At 39.8% G+C, this 21331-nt stretch overlaps 1 protein-coding gene across 1 annotated transcript in view; it reads right to left on the minus strand.

Moving 5' to 3' along the window:
* The window catches only part of LOC306774736 (protein sidekick-1-like), a gene marked incomplete at its 3' end in the record, with an annotated part of 268973 nt that overhangs the window by 74652 nt on the left and 172990 nt on the right, over nt 1–21331 (minus strand). Inside the window, exons 7-14 of the mRNA XM_079264893.1 lie at nt 17900–18002; nt 15275–15450; nt 12207–12290; nt 6321–6515; nt 5255–5371; nt 4936–5103; nt 4333–4435; nt 4030–4203 (exon numbers count right to left, since the gene is read on the minus strand). Of these exons, the coding sequence (XP_079121019.1) occupies nt 4030–4203; nt 4333–4435; nt 4936–5103; nt 5255–5371; nt 6321–6515; nt 12207–12290; nt 15275–15450; nt 17900–18002 (1120 nt within the window). The remainder of the gene's footprint in view (nt 1–4029; nt 4204–4332; nt 4436–4935; nt 5104–5254; nt 5372–6320; nt 6516–12206; nt 12291–15274; nt 15451–17899; nt 18003–21331) is intronic.

Genomic DNA, 21331 nt, shown 5'->3' on the forward strand with positions numbered 1-21331 from the left:
TGGTTTTGTTACCAAAAATTACTACAATTACTAATGGATTTTTTTCTGGGTTGGGGCATCATGGCTTGTTTAGTTTCTCAGCGCAACTATATTATCAAGCTCCAAGTCTAATATAATGCAATCCAAGTGAAAAATACAACATGCGTGTTGAGGCCCTTAAAGTCCAGATATAAGAACCTTAATATGACTTCAGGCATTTGGCCAGACTTTTTCTTGGCTGCGACAGTCGCCACTGAGATTTGAAAAAGTCACTACTGCCAGCCAAGAAAAGTTTGCCTGGAACCCCACAACTCCGTAACACAACTTGCAGCTTTTACACATTTTGTGCAGATTAAGTGAACAAAATGTAATGTGTTAATTAGTGAGCTTTGAATGTGCTGGCAGGATCTTTCTCTCTGACACACTGAAGTAAGCTGTGCCTGTTCTGGTCTCTCTGTGAAGCTAATGTAATTAAGTGCTTGTTCGAGCTTCATATTCACCACCATGATACGAGACGGTATGAATCCTCTTTTTTTCAGTTTTGGGAAGATTTTTGTAATATCAGCATGCAGATAAAATGGTCTGTCTGTTATGTTTTTGCAACTTGTAAACCTTCCACTATTAATGCGTGGAGACTGTTCTTTAGATTGATATTTGTTTTCTGTTTGCTGGTATTCCATTAAATATGTGCCACTGGAATAATGTTGGCTCTGAAACCCCAGTTAGCTCTTGGATCTTGTCCAGGATCAGTTCCAGTGGGTGATATCTTTTATGTATGACTGTCATTTGCATATTTTTATTCTTTACATGCTCTGTAAAACCACAAATATATCTCACTGCATCTATTAAAAAGACATTTTCCAGATATTTTCCTCATTCCCTGCAGATATTTGTGCATCCCTGCCCTGTCATTAATAAGACTAGCAGTATAGATACATTCATAAAAGCAATAAAGAGAACCCAGACATCTGATTATAGCAATTCCAGTGGATTGTAATTCTCTTTAAAAAGTGTTGGCTTGAATGAAGAAATGGAAAAGAAAGCAGCACTCCGTGTTCTTCGTGTAAAGGCTGCAGGTGCAGGAAGACACAACAGAATTAAAGATTTTTACAGACAACATAAAAGAACTAAATAAATATATTAATAGCAAAACCATGATAAAAGAGATGATCTCTTGTGCCCAGACTGGCTGTATCTGATATTCATAAGCTCATTAATTATTTCTAAGCAATCACAGATGTGTGAATATGCTGACCACGGGCTCTTCTTTGACAGAGTGCACGCTCTTATCAGTTGCGTCAGATAATGCAAGGTTACAAATGCTTATCTTGTGTCTGTTTGTGTTTGTACAGATTAACATTTAACACAAAAGAGGGTACAAATCCACAAAAAAAGGCGACAGAGAGTCAACCGGGGGGGATGTATTAAGAATAAGACATGTTAGAGAGAAAGTACCATATCAAAACAAGACAGCAATGATTCAGGGGAACTGAAAAAGTTCTCTTTTTTTCAGAGCTGACATGATCATATTAATTAAAAGATGAGCTTGGAGAATGTTAGAGCAACTACCATCAGCGACCCTCCCATAAAACACACATACACGCGCCAACACACTCTCATATACACATGAATGAGTCTTATGGGAGTTGAACCAATAACCTGCTGGTAATTAGTCCGTCTCCTCAGCCGCCAGCGTCTGTTAGCCTCTCTGACCCATTGATACGAAGCTAACGAGAATGTCAGTCACACATGTGGACACACGCAAACACACAGATACATACACACACATGCTGAGAATCAGATAGAAATCCCTTCTTTCCACTCCTGTTTTCACACAGATGTAAACATAGTTCTGTGTCCTTCCTACGTGTCCAACATGAATAACCTCTGTTCTTTCTCCTCCTACAATGCAATTACATCATTATCACAAACGTTGTTTATAACTATATCACTCAAGTGCTTATTAATATTTAAAGGGCAATACATTTTCCCTTACAGCAGCTGTAATAGAGCTGCATGGGTCAGAGCCTGGGATACACCTAAAATGTGCGTTTTTAGCATGTTTTAATGATAGCATCAGTGTAAACTGTTTTAAAAACTGCTCACTCAAACATTAATGTGCGCATGTAGTGTATACGTGCATGCACACATATTAAATTCAGAGTATTGAAGCACAGAGCAGGGGCTGTGATGTGCCCTCACATATTCAGTTATACTGTCTAACAATAACTCTCCATATTCGCACACCTTTCAGTGTTAATGTCACAAACACAAAATCTGAAATAAGCATGGATATTGATGAAAACAAGTAATAACATTCACTAGTTTTTTTTTGTGGTCTGGTGATGTAACCAGTAACCTATGTCTTCCCTGAATCACATTTTAAAAGATATTTCTTTTTAATGTTGCAACATGAGAAATCCTTCTTGTCAATATCTGCAATTTGGGTCCAGACTACCTGCTATGGATAAACTGTGTTTCTCCCTGTGTAATGCATGGCTAGATGAAAAATCTCAAGCATTTGATTGTGAGGAGAGGATTTCTATTGGATATATATGGTGAAAAAACAAACATTAACAAAAAGCTTTAGTTTCTTGTAAAAGTTAGAAATTAACTGAGCATCATGTCTGGAAACTGGAGAAACGAAGTGAATTAATGCATGTGTTATGATCTGATTTGCACCTCTCAAGGAATATATGTTAAGACAAAACAACAATTATGTTTTGCCTGTTTGATGTGCTGGGTAAATAGAATATATTGACTATGGTAAAGGTAATGCTTCTTTGACAGTAAAAAACAAGATTTTAAACCTATATTCTGTGTTTGGCTTTCTGATTATGCAAAGGAAAGCGCTAGTCTTCTGCAAACACATCCAAATCTTTTTTTTTTCATAGCTCCTCCTAGCTGTCAATCAATAGCTGCAATTATGAAAAACATTGCTTTCTCTAACATCTCCTGTTTTTCTGTTACATCTGTTTCAATAAAAGTAAATGTTATTTGTCCGTTATAATCACCAACCGCATCAAACAGCATCATTTTAAACAGTTCAGTTTGAAGAAGCCAAAACAACTCAACCAAGGTACACAAAAAACCCTACTGCCACCTTAGCCTTCTTTGTGCTGTAAAAGATTATCGCATGCACACATTAACCATCCATCCGTTCATCCATTTTCTTAACCACTTGTTCCAGGAAGAGATAGACGGAATCTGTAACGTCACCAGTAGGTTTCTGAAAAGCTGAATTAAAGTTCATAGGGAAGTTCCCACCATCGGTACCTTCACAGCTTCAAACGTGCTGTATCTCCCGGAAAATGCAAAAATAGGCAAAGAGGTGGAGCCGAGGGGGGGTGTTGGTTGCGAGTGTGGGGGTTGATTGACGTCTATCAAACTCTGACCTGCCTGTAGCTAAGAGTTAACCGAGCTAACCCGGAGCTAACGGGAGCTAACCAGCTAATGGAGTTAAGAGGGCTAAAGCTAAATCATTGTTAACTGGCTAAAAATGGCAGTTGTGCTACACTCTACCTCCTTTAAGTACCTGTTAATCCAAAGGACACGCCTCTAATTATGCATAATTTCAAGATGAAATATCTTCTAAACAGATGAGTTATAAAAAAGAAAAAAAAAAAAAAAACTCCCCCAACAGCTGTCATGAAGGTTAACCATTTAATGCTTTTTAGTAGCAGGCTGTAAACATGTTTATGTTTGGCAGTAAAGGTGACCTTTTTAACATGGGACTCCATGGGAATTAGCTCTGTTTTGGAGCCAGCCCCGAGAGGACTTACACATAAGATACACTTAACCACCACAGGGTGCTGCTTGGTTACAATTAAGGGTCAGAGCCCAGCAATCACTGGGCGAGAGCCAGAGTGCACCCTGGATAGGTCGCCAGTCCATCACAAGCACACAATAATATACATGCAAAAATTCTACAATGGCAGAAATGACCAAGCTTTGGTGCTGAGTCATGCTAAACACCTTATAATTCATCTGTTTAAAGGCTGAACGAAATATGTTTAACAACAAAAGAAAAAAGTTATTCTTGGAACTCACATGACTTCAAGGCGCGCAGAGCGGGAGTCATTGCCAGCTCTTGATGCCACAGTGCAGGTGTAGTCCCCAATGTCACCTGACCATGTCTGGCCAATAGTGAGAGAGCCCCCCCGCACAGCGACACGACCGCCTCCACTCGTAACAACCGGCACACCACCACGATCCCACTTGAAGCTGCAACAAAGGAGGTGTTGAAGTTATTTCAGGACTGAACAAATTAGCATAAACTATTTAAGTTAGAGAAAACAAGTGGGATTTATACGAATAGGCTGGCTTTTGATGAAAACATCTATGAGAAGGTACCTGATATTGATTCGGGGGTCATGTGTAGCATTACAGTCCAGAACAGCTGTAGTCCCTTTGATGACACGCTGGTCTGTTGGAGGTACAGAAATGACACTCCGACCTTAAAAGAAACACAGAATACAGAACAGAATGGAGAGTGAGGAGCAGAGACAGAGATGGGATCCAATCTGCCATTCTACTCAAGTATTACATAACATGGCACAATCTTGTATAACGTGTATGTGAAAAAGCACAGTGCTCAGCAACAACAAGATGTGAACTTGTTTACAGGAACTGTGAAAGAAATGAAGCACTCAAGCATGTTTCACAAACACACACTTATCAGGCACTCTGTCACTTTGCGGATTCTTTCATTTACGGTCAGATTAACCCCCATCTTGACTGATAAAATGATTAGTTGCCTGTTAAACAAGCGAACACCATCAATAATCAGTCGTACAGCTGTTTACTGACCTGAACTAACAAGCAGAACAGATACAGATAAACTGGAGTTTCACAACTGTTTTAGTCGCTTTAGAAAATGCATATTTAACATTTAAATGTACGTTTATTTTATGCAATTTTGTCTGAGTCTACAGCAAGTGCGTGTAGACGTCTTACTCCAGACTGTAAGTGTAGCGGTGGCATTGATGCTTCCTTCCGAGTTAGAGGCGATGCAGGTGAATTCTCCCGAATCCTGGAAACTGACAGGTTTAATCTGCAGACCACCGGACTGGATCAGTGTGAACCGAGGAACTTGGAAAGAGCCACTGGCAACCACTTGCAATCCTACAGAGTTAGAAGGCAGTAAGTTAGTCTTGGTGGAAGGAAAGAAAAGGAGTAATTACGTCCATCTCTATTACGATCACATCATGTTTTGAGTGTGTTATCATGTCAGTGTGCATGATTGGGGTGTGTTTTAGAGTGTGTGGCTGGGCACCTTTCTTCCAGGTAACGGCAGGTTTTGGAGCTCCACTGTTCTGGCAGGTAAACAAAGCCGTGTCACCATCAGTTACTGTTTGGTCAGATGGGGGTGATGTAAATCTGGGGGGCATACCTGAAAAGCAAAACATGAGACAGAGAGGATGTCAGAAGACAAGTAAGTGCGTGCAAATGGATGAAGAAAGAACAGCATGGAAGTAGAAGAATGGATTAAAAAAAAGGATGACAGTGTTGATCTGAACACTAATGCAGCTCCTCTGATCAATGGAGGGTTTATTCACTACCTGCTTCTACGTGAGTGTGCATAAATGAGAACAGCCAGCAGTGTGGAGGTTATGCCAGGATTTTAAAAGATTTCAAATGCTCATTAAACAGTATGTTAATCTGGAAACTGTTAAGTCAGACTACAATGGCTAATTGCCAGTTATACTTAGCTAACAGACCGGTTGTATCTGGTGCAGCGTTGTTATTTATCTTATCAAAGCATAGGAGTAATATTGGAGGTGAGTTAACTACTAGAGCACTGAGAGTAACATCAGTTGGTGAAGCATATCTATCTATCTATCTATCTATTTCTCTCTCTCTCTCTCTGTACATACATATATATATATATATATATATATATATATATATATATATATATATATATATATATATATATATATATATATATATATATATATATATATGTACACACTGTGTTTGTACAATGGTGTAGGCTGTACCTTTGTAAGCATCACTTTAATATATGAGTGACATTGAACATATAGATACTTCACAAAATATGCAAAAGTCTTCATCACATACTACAGCACTGGGGAGTTTTGAGAAAATACCTTTTTCATGATTTGCTGAAAAATAATACTGGGAAGTGGAAAGAAAATGACAAGAGGAGTTCAACAGAAATGTAAAAGGGAAAAAATAGAGTGTGGCAGAGCGGTGTAACAGTGGGAAGACAATGAGAATCGAAACAAGTCAGACCTGTGTGCAACAGCAAGCTTGATGCAGGTATGTTCATATCAGTTTGTGCTTGATTGTTTTCAAAAAGTGTCAGAAAAACTCACTGGAGACAATGAGTTCCGTGTAAGCTTGAGCCTCTCCAGCAGCACTGCGTGTGAAGCACTGGAATATTCCTCCATCTCCTGGCTGCACCCTGCGCACCGTCAACCCAGCGGCTGCACTGACCTTGTAGCGAGGGTTGGCCAGTTTAGAAAGCGGCACAGCATCCTTATACCATTCAGTTCGCGGCTGCGGTATGCCTACATTTGTACATTTTAAAAAACAAACACAAATTGAGGAAAAAAAGAAGGCGAGATTAGTTTCTTAAACAACAAGCCACCTAACCTCACTGCTGACGCAAGTATACCTTTTTCTACAACAACAGTAACACACACTCTTCTCGCATTCTTCCCTCCCTCTTATCCAATCTTGCTCTATAAATATGCATGTGGGCATAATGAGTGTTAATAATATATTGATCGGAGGGTGTGGGTGGTAGAGTAAGGTGGCAGAGGGGGCCAGAAAACATTCTAAATAAAAGATGTATATAAGTGCAGCACACTAAATATCTGCAGTATCAGTTCCCAACTGTCTGACCGACATGCCAGATATGACAGGCAGGAAACTCATGCAATAACCTGCATGAACCCTCACACCTGTGAGTTTGTGTATGTGAGTGAGTGGCTGTTCTAGGAAGGGAGAGACAAACTTTAGACTCTTTCTCAATCTGTTGTGTCAAGCTTTCACAGACATGCATGAAATATTTTTCACCCCCTCCTTGTCTTACTCACTCTGTCACTCTGTCTTTTCTCATTCCTGCTCCTAGCCTCCTTCTCTCTCCATGCCCTCAGGCCTCTGCTATTTAATTACACTGCCAGTGTATCAGATTACTGAAGAGGAACATGAACTCACTCAGTATGTGTGAGAGAGGCAGTGAGAGGGAATTAGAAGGGTGTATGTTACAGTTTTTAGGGCTGTTTCAAGCCATTCTCATATGTAATTGTTTCCATGTAATTCAAAGATAAGAGTCATGGACAAGCAGGATTTCCAATTATGGTCAAAGCGTTTTAATGTGCACATATGCCAAAAGCACAGCATCATTATATATGAGGACATCAAGCTAAAGCACATATACCATACACTAGATTGGTAAGCTCTAGCAAAATGCAAAGTCAAAAGAGAAACACCCGGGATGTTGAATGATTGTGCAAACACGAGGACCAGCAACAGTTATACAGCTAGGTGGTGCAATGTTTAAATGTGATGTCACATGGGGCTGCACCTGCTCAATGGGTCATTGAGTGACAAACACAAGCAGACTATGGGCTGCATCTACAAAAGGTTTACATGCACAAAAATTTGTGTAAACACATTGCACACACAAAAAAATGGAGAAACTCTTTTACAAACTGTGTGCACTATAGGATATGTCTTTCAGAGGTGCAAAATCGCACATAACATCCAGTTAGTAAGTGTGTCGCAATGGATATCTAATTATGGGACGTTCGCACACAATTAACGCGTGTGTTGGGAGGAGAAAATGTAAATATATTTATTTAGCACCCGCAATCTGATCTGTTAAATTTGAGAGCCTTTTGATCACATTTGACATGTTTTAGTCTGTATTTTATTGTTTAAGTCTGTATGCGCACACGTGACTGTGGTTATTGTTCCAAGGAGACATCGAATCAAAGCAGTGAGATGCAGAAAATACATTTTTCAATCTTGTCTGAATACTTTAATATGATCAAGAAAACATCCATGAAAGCATGTCACTTATCCAGCATTTTGGAGCTGTTGAAGAAAATCAGGAAGGACTTGGAGAGGAGACACGCATACCTGCAAATGACATATTACGTGTCACAGCTGGGGGGAAAGCATTGTCCAGACCGGGGTCTGGGCTGGCTCTGTGGAGGGGGTTTGTGACCCTGGGGGTATGTGTCTTTGTGGTGGATGTGGGTGGGTGGGGTGGGGGCGTTGGGGGCCCACCTGTGTTGTCTCCTCCTGGACATGTTGGGAGGGAGTGATGTGGGTGTGTGAGAGCGAATGTGTGAAGCTGGATGTGAGTAAAAGGTGAGTCAGGGTGAAGAGAGATTTAGACAAGGAGGCAGGTAATTAACGTTGGGTTGGATTGGGGGGGTTGTGTGTGGGAGGGGGTTAAGGTTTTGTGCATGTGTTGGGGGTAGGGTTGTGTGCAGGAGGGGCGGGGTTATGGTTTCGTGCGTGTGTGGGGGTGTGTGTGATATGTGTATGGGGGGGGGGTCTTGTTTCTGCTGTGCATGGCTGTTGTGCTGGGGTGCAGGCTGGCCCTCGCCAGGTGGTTGTCTGGGGGTCCTGGTCCACCGTAGGCATTGTGTGGGCCCTCTACCTGTGGGGGTGGGGTGGAGAGGGTTGCTTTCAGGCTCTTAGGGCCCTGGAGCCTGCATCCTATCTGTCCTGGGCGGCCAGTGTTGGGCAGGGTTGGCATTCGCCATTCTCGCCCCTTGGATCTTGTGCTCACTAACTGTTGGGGGCTCTGGCCAGAGCCTCCCTTTTATACCTTGTGGCTGGGCTCCAGGCTGATTTTGGGGTGCGGTCTGTGATCGGGGGTGGCTGCCGTTTGCCCAGGTCTCAGGGTCCTCTTGCCTACCTTTGGCCTTTGTGTAAGCGGGGTCACATTGGCATGATCACTCTTCTGGAAACACGTTTCACTGTGTGTATTCTGCATGTGACACAGTCACTGAGTTGTCCCCCAGGTACTCAAATATTTTCCATTATTTTCTTTTTGGTTGTGTTTCTGGTCTTGTTCATCTCTGGTGCTGCTTCCAGCTGCTGACTTTGTCTTCCTGTGGGGGCACCATGAGATGTCCTTTATATTACAGTACAGGTGTAGCAGATGGTGAAGAAGCAGTGTTTCCTGGTTGTGGATGTCTTTCTTCTCTGTCTTGTTTTTATTTTACTTTGTCTTTCTGTTCTCATTTGATCTTTTTTCTGTCTGCTTCTCCAGTCAGTTCCAGCAGTACTGTGTAGACTTAACAAAACTTTATGCAAAATAAACAAACACATCAAATAATAGACAAACAAAAACATTCTGCCTGCTTTAATGCTGGACAAGACAAGTAAAAAAATTAATAAAATTATTTATATATATATATATATATATATATATATATATATATATATATATATATATATATATATATATATATATATATATCTACACTACTCACAAAAAGTTAGGGATATTTGGCTTTCAGGTGAAATTTATGGAAAATGCAATATGTTCATGCTACAGTGATATCATAAAAGTAAGACATTTAAGTAGAAGGATGCACTACTGATTTCCTCATCTCAAAAAATTAATTCAACACAAAAGGTAACAACAATGGTAGTTACACCACAACAAAAAATTTGAACGTCTCAATATCTCGTCATGTGCCCTTGAGCATCAATTACAGCTTGACGACGACGTCTCATGCTGTTCACAAGGCAACTTATTGCCTGCTGAGGCATGGCATCCCACTCTTCTTGAAGGGCAGCCCTCAGGTCATTGAGGTTCTGGGGTGCAGGGTTTCGAGCCTCTACACGACGGCTCAGCTGATCCCACAGGTTTTCAATGGGATTCAGGTCTGGAGAGAGTGCAGGCCATTCCATTTGAGGGACACCAGTCTCCAACAGCCGTTTCCTGATGATGCGGCCTCGATGAGCAGGAGCATTGTCGTCCATGAAGATGAAATTAGGCCTGTGCTGTTCATGTAGGGGCACAATCACTGGATTAATGATGTTATTCAGGTAGTATGGGCTTGTCACTGTACCATTCACAAAGTGTAGGGCAGTTCTGTACCAAGTGGACACCCCTGCCCACACTGTAACACCGCCACCACCAAAAGCTCGCCTGGTGACAACAGTGGCTGATGCATAGCGCTCTCCCTGACGTCTCCAACATCGTTGCCGGCCATCATTTCTGCTCAGTGTGAATCGACTTTCATCAGAGAACAGCACTGAGGCCCACTGGTTCCTCGTCCAGCGTAAATGCTCCCTGGCCCATGCAAGACGCTGATGCCTGTGCCTGGTGGTGTGGTCAGGTACCCGTGCAGGTCGTCTAGCACGCAGACCATGCTGATGTAAACGGTTTCGAATGGTCTGACGTGACACTTGGGTGCCTCTCACCTCTCTTAAACGTGTCTGGAGTTGAGTGGCATTCATCATCCGGTTTCTCAGGGCAGTGTTCACAACGTAGCGGTCATCAGCACGGGATGTGGCCAAAGGACGTCCACTTCTAGGCCTTTCTGTGACTCTTTTAGTCTCTCGATATCTCTGTTGCAACCTGCTGATGACACTCTGTGACACTCCAAGCTCAGTGGCCACTTCTGTCTGAGAACATCCTGTTTAAAGCATCGCAATGGCAAGGGACTGTTGTTCCATTGTTAGGTGTCCTCTTGGTCTCATGATGTCAAAATGTGAACAGCATGATGAGGACAACTGTTTAAACACCAGCTCTAATTGAACCAGGACATTTATTGGTCAATTCAAGGATCACACACCTGCCGTGATTTTTGCCGTTAAGCTCCTTGTTAGAGAACAGCAACTTGTGCAAAATTTATTGAAACATTTAACAGTTGGACATGTGCATTTAAAAGCTTAGAGAAGATCACATTAAGTTCACCTGTACAGGTTTGAATGCATTTTAGGCTTGTTGTGAAATTTCACCTATTTAATTTTTATATGCTTATCTAGCATTGTCATCTTAGAGCTGTTGGAGGATGACTTTGGGGCAACAACACCTGCAGTAACACAATAACTTTCTTTAATCTGGGTCATTCCAGTGTATGGTAATGGTCACAGCTAAGACGTCCCAATCCCGTCTTTCAAATGTTCTGTCCAAGTCCTAAATGCCATATGTTGCCGAATGGTTATCAGGTTTCCACGCACGTGGCAGTCGTTAAAAACTTGCTTGGCCTCAGTTTATGACTGCAGAGTGTGTGGGAACCTAATAACCGCAACACATGGCATTTAGGACTTGGACAGCACATCTGGGGGATCCCAGCTGTGACACACAATATGTCATTGGCAGGTATGCGTGACTCCTTTTCAAATCCGTCGTAAGTTCCTTCAACAGTTCCAAAATGATGGATAAGTGATATTTTTTATGATTGGTTTCTTGTTCATCACAAAAATATTCTCACAAGCGATCTCTGCATCTCCTTGGTTTGTTTCTGTCTCCTTTATGTGACAGTAACTGCAGCCATGTGTGCAATTACACACAAACTGTTTGCACATCCTTTTGAAACATATTAAATATTGGCAAAGTTATTGTCAGCAAAATTGCTCTTAATTGTGATAGATCACATTGCAGGTGCTAAAATATTACATTTACATTTTTTCCTCCCAAAACATGCAAAATAACGCGTGAACGCCCTATACTAAATATTTATTGTGGCAGACGCAATAACTGGATGAAGATGCGCTATTTTGAGCTTTTGAAAGATGCAATCCTCAGTGGGTGTTGTTAGGATATCAGTTTGTACTTTCTTTTTTTTATGTGTGCAGTGAGTTTGCAAACGTTTTAGTGCACAAAGATAGATCCGGGCTTAAGTTGCAAAGACATGATATATAAAGTATCTTTTATTACACTTCTGAAACTCGGGGATTAGAGGAGGAACCTATTTATTTACGTTTTGAACAATATACAACACCATTAACAAACAACATATAATATTCTCACTGTTTTGCAGAGATCTGTAAACTTAATTCAATCCTTGAAAACTGCTATTCTTTATTAAGTCACACATTTGAGCTCATTCAATCATAATTCTGTTTAACTAATTAATAGAAAAACAATGTTAGTCTCAGCTCAGATTCAATTAATTTTCTGCAGCAACTTTTAGCTTTGTCACCAAAGGAACAGTAATGTTTGGACCACATACAACATGACTTATCGGTTTTACATCTAAAAAGCACAGACAGCATACCTGAAGCCAGGCAGGGGATCTCTACATTCTTGTCGATATCAGCCAAGATCTTTCTTGTAGGTTGAACTGTCAGCAATGGTGGTTCTACACAGAGAAACATGTAGGGCAAAAAAAAAATTAAAGCTTTTATAAGGAAAACACCTTCTATATTAATACTGGATAAAAGAAAACACCTCAAACTGAATGTTCAGAAGGCTTAAACTAACACAAATATTAAAGGTCTTAAAATCCTTCAAATAAATTAAACAAACAACTTTAAATATGGTTTTGCAGTCTATATTGGAGTCACTTAAAATTAAATCTGCTGCAACAAAAGTAGTTTCCTTTCTAGCAAAGGAGTAGACTGTCATCCCAAGGTAAGATTTTCTGTTTTTATGTATAGATATAAATGTGCCATTAAAATCCCTAGGGAAACAATCCTCTTTGTTAAAGTGCACACATAAAATACATAAAACACCCAAAAAAATCCTATTCCTAATGTAAATATCTATCAAACAGGGCATTAATGTTAAAAAATAACCTACTCAGAATATTACAAGAAAAAAAAGATAAACACAGCAAGTCTAGAAATCAGAAAGATAAAGACCGTCTATGTCATTTTTACTCTGGAAAAGATGCTTCACACAGCAGTGAGAGGCAAAAGAAGTGAAATTTATTTACAACTGAATGAAAAGGTTTCTTTTTTCTGGCGAAGAAGAAGAAAGGGATTTTCTAGATTTTTTCCTGGTTTCTGTTTTGGTATTTGCACACCGCTTACATATAAGCAATAATATTTTTGGAACTGTGAAGTAAATTTAAAGCTGTAATGTCTTCAAGAAAAATATCCTCATTGTTTTATTTCTTTTTTCCTGTCACACAAGGAAACTGAAGATAAACTGAAGATTTAATCAAGGTGCTTGCGTGTAGATAACGAAACAGCCTGGAAAAAGTGTGAAAGTTTCTACTCCCTTTGGCATTATCCTTGCTGTTGCCTACAACCTGTGAAAAAAAAGACCATTTTGTAAGCACTGGAGTGGAGGTGCTGGTGTTTCCCTTGTGAATAGGATTATTTTAGTCTCATCTCACCGGAGAATCTTTTTACGTTTGGTGCCTTTTGGCCGATTCAGAATACACTGTGGAGGGTAAAATCAAAACAGACACTTTGATCTATGCTGTGGAGCTTTGTAGCTGCTGCAGGGTTATTTTTGACCACTTTGTTAGCTCTCTGAATGATGCCAATCTTGTCTTATTTTCTTGTTTTACTAGTGTGCCCTTTATTAGCAGATTTGATTTATTTATTTACTTCTTTTTATTTTATTTCACATCAACAGGGATAATCAGAGCAAGTCTATAATTTAGATTCTCAAAACTCATAATTTAAATGAAGAGTTTGAACAGTAATAAAAAGAAAAAAGCCCTTTAAGTAGAAAACATTCCCATATTTCTGCTACATCTATTTTACTGCACTACCTGATCACTATTCTTTCCCATTTCCTGCCTTCTTTTGAATTCACAATTAATGAATGCTAAATACAGTTTGGTATTGCTGTGGCAAGGCATGAAAGCCATGTAGCATGACACTGATCACACAGATGCATTAATCCCCTTCAGTGAGGTGACTACAAGAAAATAGAAACACACACACAAAAACCCCTTTTAAGTGTTTTAGGTGGCTGGGTATAAGATTTTGAGCTTTTGTTGATTCGCTGCTGTCTCCATACAAAACAAAGATGGAGAACAACAATAGATATGCTGTTGTTTGCACCAGTAGCTGCCAGTACAGTATCCAACATGAGGTTGCAGAGTCATACATATTCCTATTAGAGGATTGTCAAAAAAGAAATGAAATTGAATAATGAATACTTTTGAGGCTGTCTCTTTCTCTCTCTCAGAGACACATACACTATTCTGTTTAGGAATCCTTTTTATTGCATCAAGGTCTGCTGAGCCTGTAGCCGAAAAAAAGAGGATCAGTACCAATGTATTCATCCGTCTCTACGCCTGTGATACAAATGAATGTATGCAGACTTTCTCCCTGTCAGGCAGGTCTTAAAAGCGCTCCTGGCCTAATGAAGGAAGATAATGTGGGGAAAATGATTGTGGGGGGAACACAGGAAGAACGAAGCAGGCAGAGGTTCAAAAACTGGTTCTAGAAAGTAAAGGCGGAGGGCACAGGAGAAGAACAAGCGCCAGATGAATATTCAGGTTTTTTCTGACTTGGAAGTATTCCGTAGGCGTGGGTAGTTCGTGCTCTCTGCTTAGGTGTTTCTTCACTCAAACAATCACAGCAGATCAAAAAGACACTGACAAACTGGGGGGAAAAAAGTTTCGCTTCATCAATCACATACTCTCTGCTGGTGTGCTTGTTGTTCTCTATTTATGTGCACACATTGAGGACAGGAGTGGATTGTACGAGAGCGCTCCTGTTTGAGGCTTTTCCATGTTCCCCTATTAATTGGCGACTCCAGGGAGCAAAACTAATTTAGTTGCTGGGCAAATAGGCACATGGGTCTGTGATGCCATTTTTTTGATGGTGTCTGGGCATGAAATACACAAATAGATTTGCGTGTACATGAATGTAACAGCTGTTTGTGACCGCAATGGACATTTTATTGGCGAGTGTGGACAAAAGATTCAGCTCAAGCATTCCTGTAGTTGACAAGCACAGCCTGGGGTGTTTAAGGTAGCACTGCCAGGAGAAAGAGTCAGAAAATCACTATAGAATAAACAGAATGAACCTGAGCCTGGAGCAAAAACTGTACAAGAAAAGACAAGAGACAGTTTAAAATATAAATTATTTAACATAAAGGGGGGGATTAAGGGGCCAACCCTGGACTATAATGGATAACGATGTCAGGGACTGCATGTGTACTTGTATAACTCATGTTACATAAATTTGTATTCATAGCCACATTGCAAGGACTTGCCTCCTTTTCAAGGACATAAAGTCCCCTTTAGAAAAAATATTCCATTTTCAATGAAAATCTTAGCTATAAAATTAAGTATCATTCAAGTTTCAGCAAGCACTGATCATTGTCTGCATGAAGACATGCAAACCTGACTGCGCGAGTGTCAGGGTTTTCTCCTACCCATTACAGAGAGGTGTGCTCTCGCCTCCATGGGTTTTGCAGTAGTGTTGCTAAGCGATGCTTCACAAACATATATCCCTGTGTCCGAAGAGGTTGGGGCGGTAATAATGAGCCGACGCCCACTGGCTAGCCAACGCCCATCACGTTTCCACGACACCACAAGCCCGTCGATAGGTCTGAGTGGAGAGAAGAGGACAGAGGAGTGAGGAGAACTGGAGAAAAAAGGAAAAGTGTGACAGAAGGCAATTACAACATATTAAATCCATCAGTTTATTTGTCAATGAGGCAGCAAATGAATGATGACACTCTGTATATCGGAGCAGTCAGCTCTACTCAGCATGAAGGAGGTTTAGTTGGTTATTCCAAATGTTGAGAAAGGAAATGAGTTTTTCTGGAAAATGAAATTTTGTTAGGATAAACAACATCAACACGCCGTTCTTTTGTGTGTGAGTATTTGTGTAAGACAACGGTGATACAGCTCGACATCTGCTCTTGAAAGCAAAGCTGTTTTTCTTTTTTCTTTTTTCATTTGTGTCAGTTTTTTTCTTGAGATTTCATTTTCACCTGCATTTGGTTTGCAGCAGACTTGGAGGAAAAACAGCTTATCATGTGATGAACAACTGAACATTTCCTTCTCTTTTATTCATACAAGAATATTGTAAAGTATCAGGGGAAAGGTTATGTTAGGGTTAGTAGAGGTATATATACAGTTACTGGAAAGTAATTAATGTGGAAAGTAACTGAATCTACACTTAAGCAAAGTATGTAATTTTACTGATGTAAGTCTTAGTTCAAACATAGCATATTTCTCTCTTTCATGTGTTTTCTGGGTTCAAAATTATTTCTGTGGAGGAAGTTTTCCAATAAGTGCTGCTCTGAAACCAGGAATAGCCTCCATATATAAGTTTATTCTTGTCAGAAAAAAAAAGAAAAAAAACCATAGGAAACTGTGAGCTAATACCTTTTGAGTGCAGGTGTAGAGCAGGCCGAGGGGACCAAATTACTTTGTTTTAAATAAGAATGCATGATCTGAACATACTTCTGTTTAAATGGTGGAGATGGCCTCTGCTGTTACTAAGCTTTTTTTTCCAGCTAAGTTCTTGTAGTTTCATATGCCTAATAATCACTTACACCTCATAACCTACGAGCAACTTTATAATTAAATCATGATTAGGAGCACTTATAACATACTGTTGAATTATTGTGACAAAGTTGCCTCAATGTATGTTTTGTTGTTTTAAGTATTAAGTTTGATTTGTCCAAACTCTGCACATACAAAGTGTCAGAAAAGGTAAAAGTAATAATCACTTTTAGCTTGTGTGTATTTTTTTTTGGAGGCAACGCTCAACAAATAGAGCTTAACTCATTGGCTGCCAGTTTTAGCCGGGAGCCCCCTGATGCTTTTCAGGAACGTGGAATGTTGTGAATTAGGATAGCGGGTCTCGATCTTCAATGTACCGACTAAGAGCACATTCACAATGTGTTGGGTGCATTCTGGGGGCCTTTTTGACAAACATACCCGGCCAGATCAGCTTTCTGCATACAGAAAGCTCTAAAGATGTGTTTGGCATCCAATGAGTTAATACTTTACTTTTTAATAAAACTTATTGTTTGGACCCTGAACTATCTCTTTAGCTATATAACAGATATAAGTCTGCGAAGAACCTCCCACGATGCACCTTCCTCACACTATGTGCAGTATATATCTGCTATTCTTGTTGTCATTAACGTTGTGTGACTCTTTTTTTTTTTCCACAGCAGACATCCCTGGCTTTATTGTCTGTGTCTATGCCCCCCCCCCCCCTCCTTTAAAGAAAATCAAGGCAAATGGTGTCTTAAAAAAAAAAAAAAAAATCTGGTTCTGCTTGAGGTTTCTATCTATCAGAAGAGAGTTCGCCACTCCACAGTCACTTAACAGCTTGTGCATACTCAGCAAGTCATATAAAACCAAACAGAAAATTCATTGCAATCTGTTGGTTTACGTAGCTGACAAATAATTGAATTATTATTGGATGTCACAAACTTTTTTGTTCTCTGCTGAAAAGGCTGAGCTAACTTGTGCTAAATAAACACAGACAATAGAACCGATATTGTGGAACCAAACTGAATTTATTTATACATATAGAGCAAAATGAGGTTGAAGTTTTGTTCCTCTTAAAAAAAACCTAAGATTAGACTTCACACACTTTGCTGTACCGGTATAAAAATGCACGTGTTTGTGCATTAAATATCTGGCACTGGTGATTGTGAATTAGTAGGACTACTTAGCTTGTGTCATGATATCAGATGGAACTTCTCTTCCCTTTCCAAGGACATAAATCAGCTTCACATAATGTTGATCATTAAATTTCAATGTGGCAATTTGGTCTGAGGTTTGAATGGTGCAACAGACAGTAGTTTTAATTACAGCTAAAGCAAATCTCTAGGAAATATATGCAAGTCACTATAATGTCCTCTGAAGTGATGGAAGCACAGCTGTTTATCTGTATATTGCCTCTGTTGGTGTGTCTAGCACTAGGAGGGAAGACTTGCTGAGCTGCAAGTTTATGTGGTATGCTATAATTGCCCTGTAAAGAAACAGAACTGTCTAGCATGTATTTGTGTGTTAATGAACCAAAAACTTACCTTGCATTAGCAATGCACTCCAATGTAGCTTCTCTTCCTGCTACCACTGTTGTGTTTTCAGGTCCAATCACAATAGCTGGAGCCACAAACTCTGACTCAGAATCTGCAACACAGAAAAAAAGAAATGAGAGGACATTGAGCCAATAAATCATACTTGCACACACAGCAACAAATTCTCAAACATGAAAACAGCCCCCCATATATTCAGCTTCAATTGTTTTGTTTTTTTTTACACAAGCACAATCAAGAAATTTTTAAATCACACGTTAAAGAGTGCAGACCATCACAGAGTCCATTGTTTTATGTCACGGGCGAATGCGACCCACATTTACCCATTATTAACCTCACATTTACCAGTCAAACCCAACTTCAAAATTTAATTCTCAATTCTCAGCAATTTGGATGTTGGATGGAATGATGGATTAACTTTAGTCTCATAAAGTATAAAGCAAACAAAAACATTTGTCTTCTTTTAAGTAGAGCTATAGATTATTAAATGTTATACAGAATATATGTTAGGAATAGCTTTAGCAGCAAAGTCACTACTGCAATACCACTGATAGAACTGGTCTAAATATATTGAGTACCCTAGTAACTACGTCCCATCTGTTCCAAAGAAATCAAAATAACGATGGTTAAACAACTCCAAAGGCTTCAACATTGCAGCCAATATGGTTTATCTAATGTAGCAGAGGGTGGAGTAGGCAGTGGTGATGGTATGGTAGTTACATGTGAATACTTCCACTTACTGTAGGATGTTTACAGAACAGTAACAACATATCTGCACAAAGAGTCAGGCATATTTACTTTTCTATTCATTTGAGTTAGTCATAAAAACTTGCATACTCATTTTATGGCATCTTGACTTGTTTTGTTAATTGTTGGTATTGGTGGAATCTACAATGAGTGCAACCATAGAAATGTTTTTCTTACGTCCTAACTGCACATATACATAGATAAAAATGCCATAAGCCACTTTTATGCACAGTCTAGTTATTTCTTTCAGAACTTCCCCAATACTTTGTGTATTATGACATGTTGGAGATAGTATAGCACTGAGTGTAAATTACAATGATAACGTTCAGAAGAGTACAGTGAAATGAGTATGTGAAGAAAGATTTATGGCCTAAAAGGTGTGTGGGAGAGTATGGTGGTGTGTGTGAGTATGATTTATGATCTGAATGGCCTCTTTTAAAGAGAAGGGCTCACTATGACTGCTATCCCTTAGAATAATATAATACAGTATTTGCTCTGAAAAACTGCATGAAACCAACTGGATTGGCCATCAGAAAAATTTTAGTTGGTATTTTACTGATTTTACTATAACTATATTTTGATTACACAAAACATTAAAACCACTGAGAAGTAAGGTGAGTTCCACTGGTTCCACTGCAGCAAAAAAACGGCATCCTGGCTTCCACATTGATTTTAACTGGACATTTCTTCTTCCTAAACTTTTTTGCAAACAGCCCTAAAATATGTTAACAACACCTCCCCCCAGCAGCAATCTAAACCAGCATTACAGCAATGGGATCTGATGGCATCTGTAGAAAGCAACACCGATCCACAAAGGCCTCACCACACAACGCACGCGGATCAAAAGATTTAGTGATAATTTTCTGGTACTAGACAATCACTTTCTTTCATTTGGTCTTTGCCCATGCCCTGACTGGTCAGACCTCTTTTGGTAGCATGAGAATGACCTCAATATTACACAGATGCTCACACTAATATGACTTTTAAATGTACAATCGTACTCCAAGAAAGTGTGTGTGTGCATATATATGAGCATCCCTGGGTTTCCTGTGCATGACTTCATAAGTGATGAATATGTATATTTGCAATAAAGGAAAGTAGAGAGTACAAATTAACAGGCTAGTTCTGATGGAGGTCGGGGGACGGGGTTTGGATGGATATGGTTATGTTGTGGGAAGATGGGGGGGGACTTTGATCTCTTCTTTGAAGGGAAGGGGGAAAAGGTGGTAATTGACACTGCTCTTTATTCCTCCTTCACATTTTCCCTCTCCTCTTTTTTTAATCAGAGAGAAAGCTCTAAAAAGTCATATCCTACTGTCATACGGAAATGTAAGTATGTGGGTACAAGTAGACAGGCGAGCAATGGCACATGCAGCGACACACAATCGCACACTCGATAGTCTTGTCACCTACGCTCACTGATGCTTCAGTTGGGTCATTAATGGGAAAGATAAGTGAGATGGAGGGCCCTATCACTCCTTAAGACTTTTTTTTTTTTTACATGTAACTTTTAAGCCAGGATTGTTCCATCACTGCATACTGACGTCATGTATGAAAGCAGTGAAGTTGATTTGCTGCTGATGTAGTTCTAAGCCAGGAAAGTAGAAACAGAAGAAGTGGGCTATGTGTGTAAGGGCTATGTGTATAACAGAACACAATACTCTAACCAAGGATGTTCCTGAATATCAGGTGATTCCACAAACAAGGCTTGATGTGAAAGGGAATCCATCAACTGTTGAAGACCGCCACCCTGAAAGCTCCAGATGTTGTGCACCAGCGTGCACGACATTGGGGAAAATGGTCATTCTGTCAGTTTTAAATGTTTAAAACCATAATACTAAAAGTAATTAAGTGACCAGTCAAACGGCTTTGAACCTTTCGTTCTCCAGCAACTCCAGATTACAACTTACTCATGTTACTGCCATCTACTCTCTTAAAACCACTTTGTTCCATTGCTCCATGGTCCCATTGTGCATGAGTTCTTTCATCAATCTATGATTTGATACACAGCATGCAGGGAGGATTTGATGTTTGGACACATTTCTGTTGCGGTAAACTTTGACATTTTACATAGTTTTTTTTTTGACAGTACCCTCTCTGACTAACCACACCACGTTGGACAACTGTAGTTGGGTGATTAAAATTCTTCCTGGGACCTGAGTGGTACATATCAAGAGCTTCAGTATTTTTTGTTTGTGTGTGTATATATGCTATTTTTAAATGTTTTGATTTAGTTGTCCTTCATAACTTTAAACTTACACCTTACCCCTTTAACACATTTCTTTCAACTGGAAGCTTTCAGACTTTTGAGTCCAACAGTTGTATTTACTTTACATCTCAATGGTTTTAATACTTTGGCTAAAGAGAAAATGCAGTACACACAGACTAGAAATCTGTGCCTTTGATTTCATTGTACATACAAGAGTATTTTGTGCATCTGGTCACAATCTCCAAGGTATGGTTTTGGAGAAGTGAGGACTGATGGCAGGAGTGGGTGGAAGACACGAAGAGACAGAAGAATGATGGACAAGTAGAGCTAAAAGTAGGGAGAACAAGAGCAAAGTGTCCATTAGCTGTCTAGTGTGGGAAGCAGAGGTCAGACAGTGGCTAGTAACCATCAGTGCAGCCTTAATGGCAGCAACTGCTGCAGATAACGAGTGTAAGGTGACGTGAACC

This window comes from Telmatherina bonti (assembly GCF_933228915.1).
Source record: "Telmatherina bonti genome assembly, chromosome: 3".
Classification (NCBI taxonomy): domain Eukaryota; kingdom Metazoa; phylum Chordata; class Actinopteri; order Atheriniformes; family Telmatherinidae; genus Telmatherina; species Telmatherina bonti.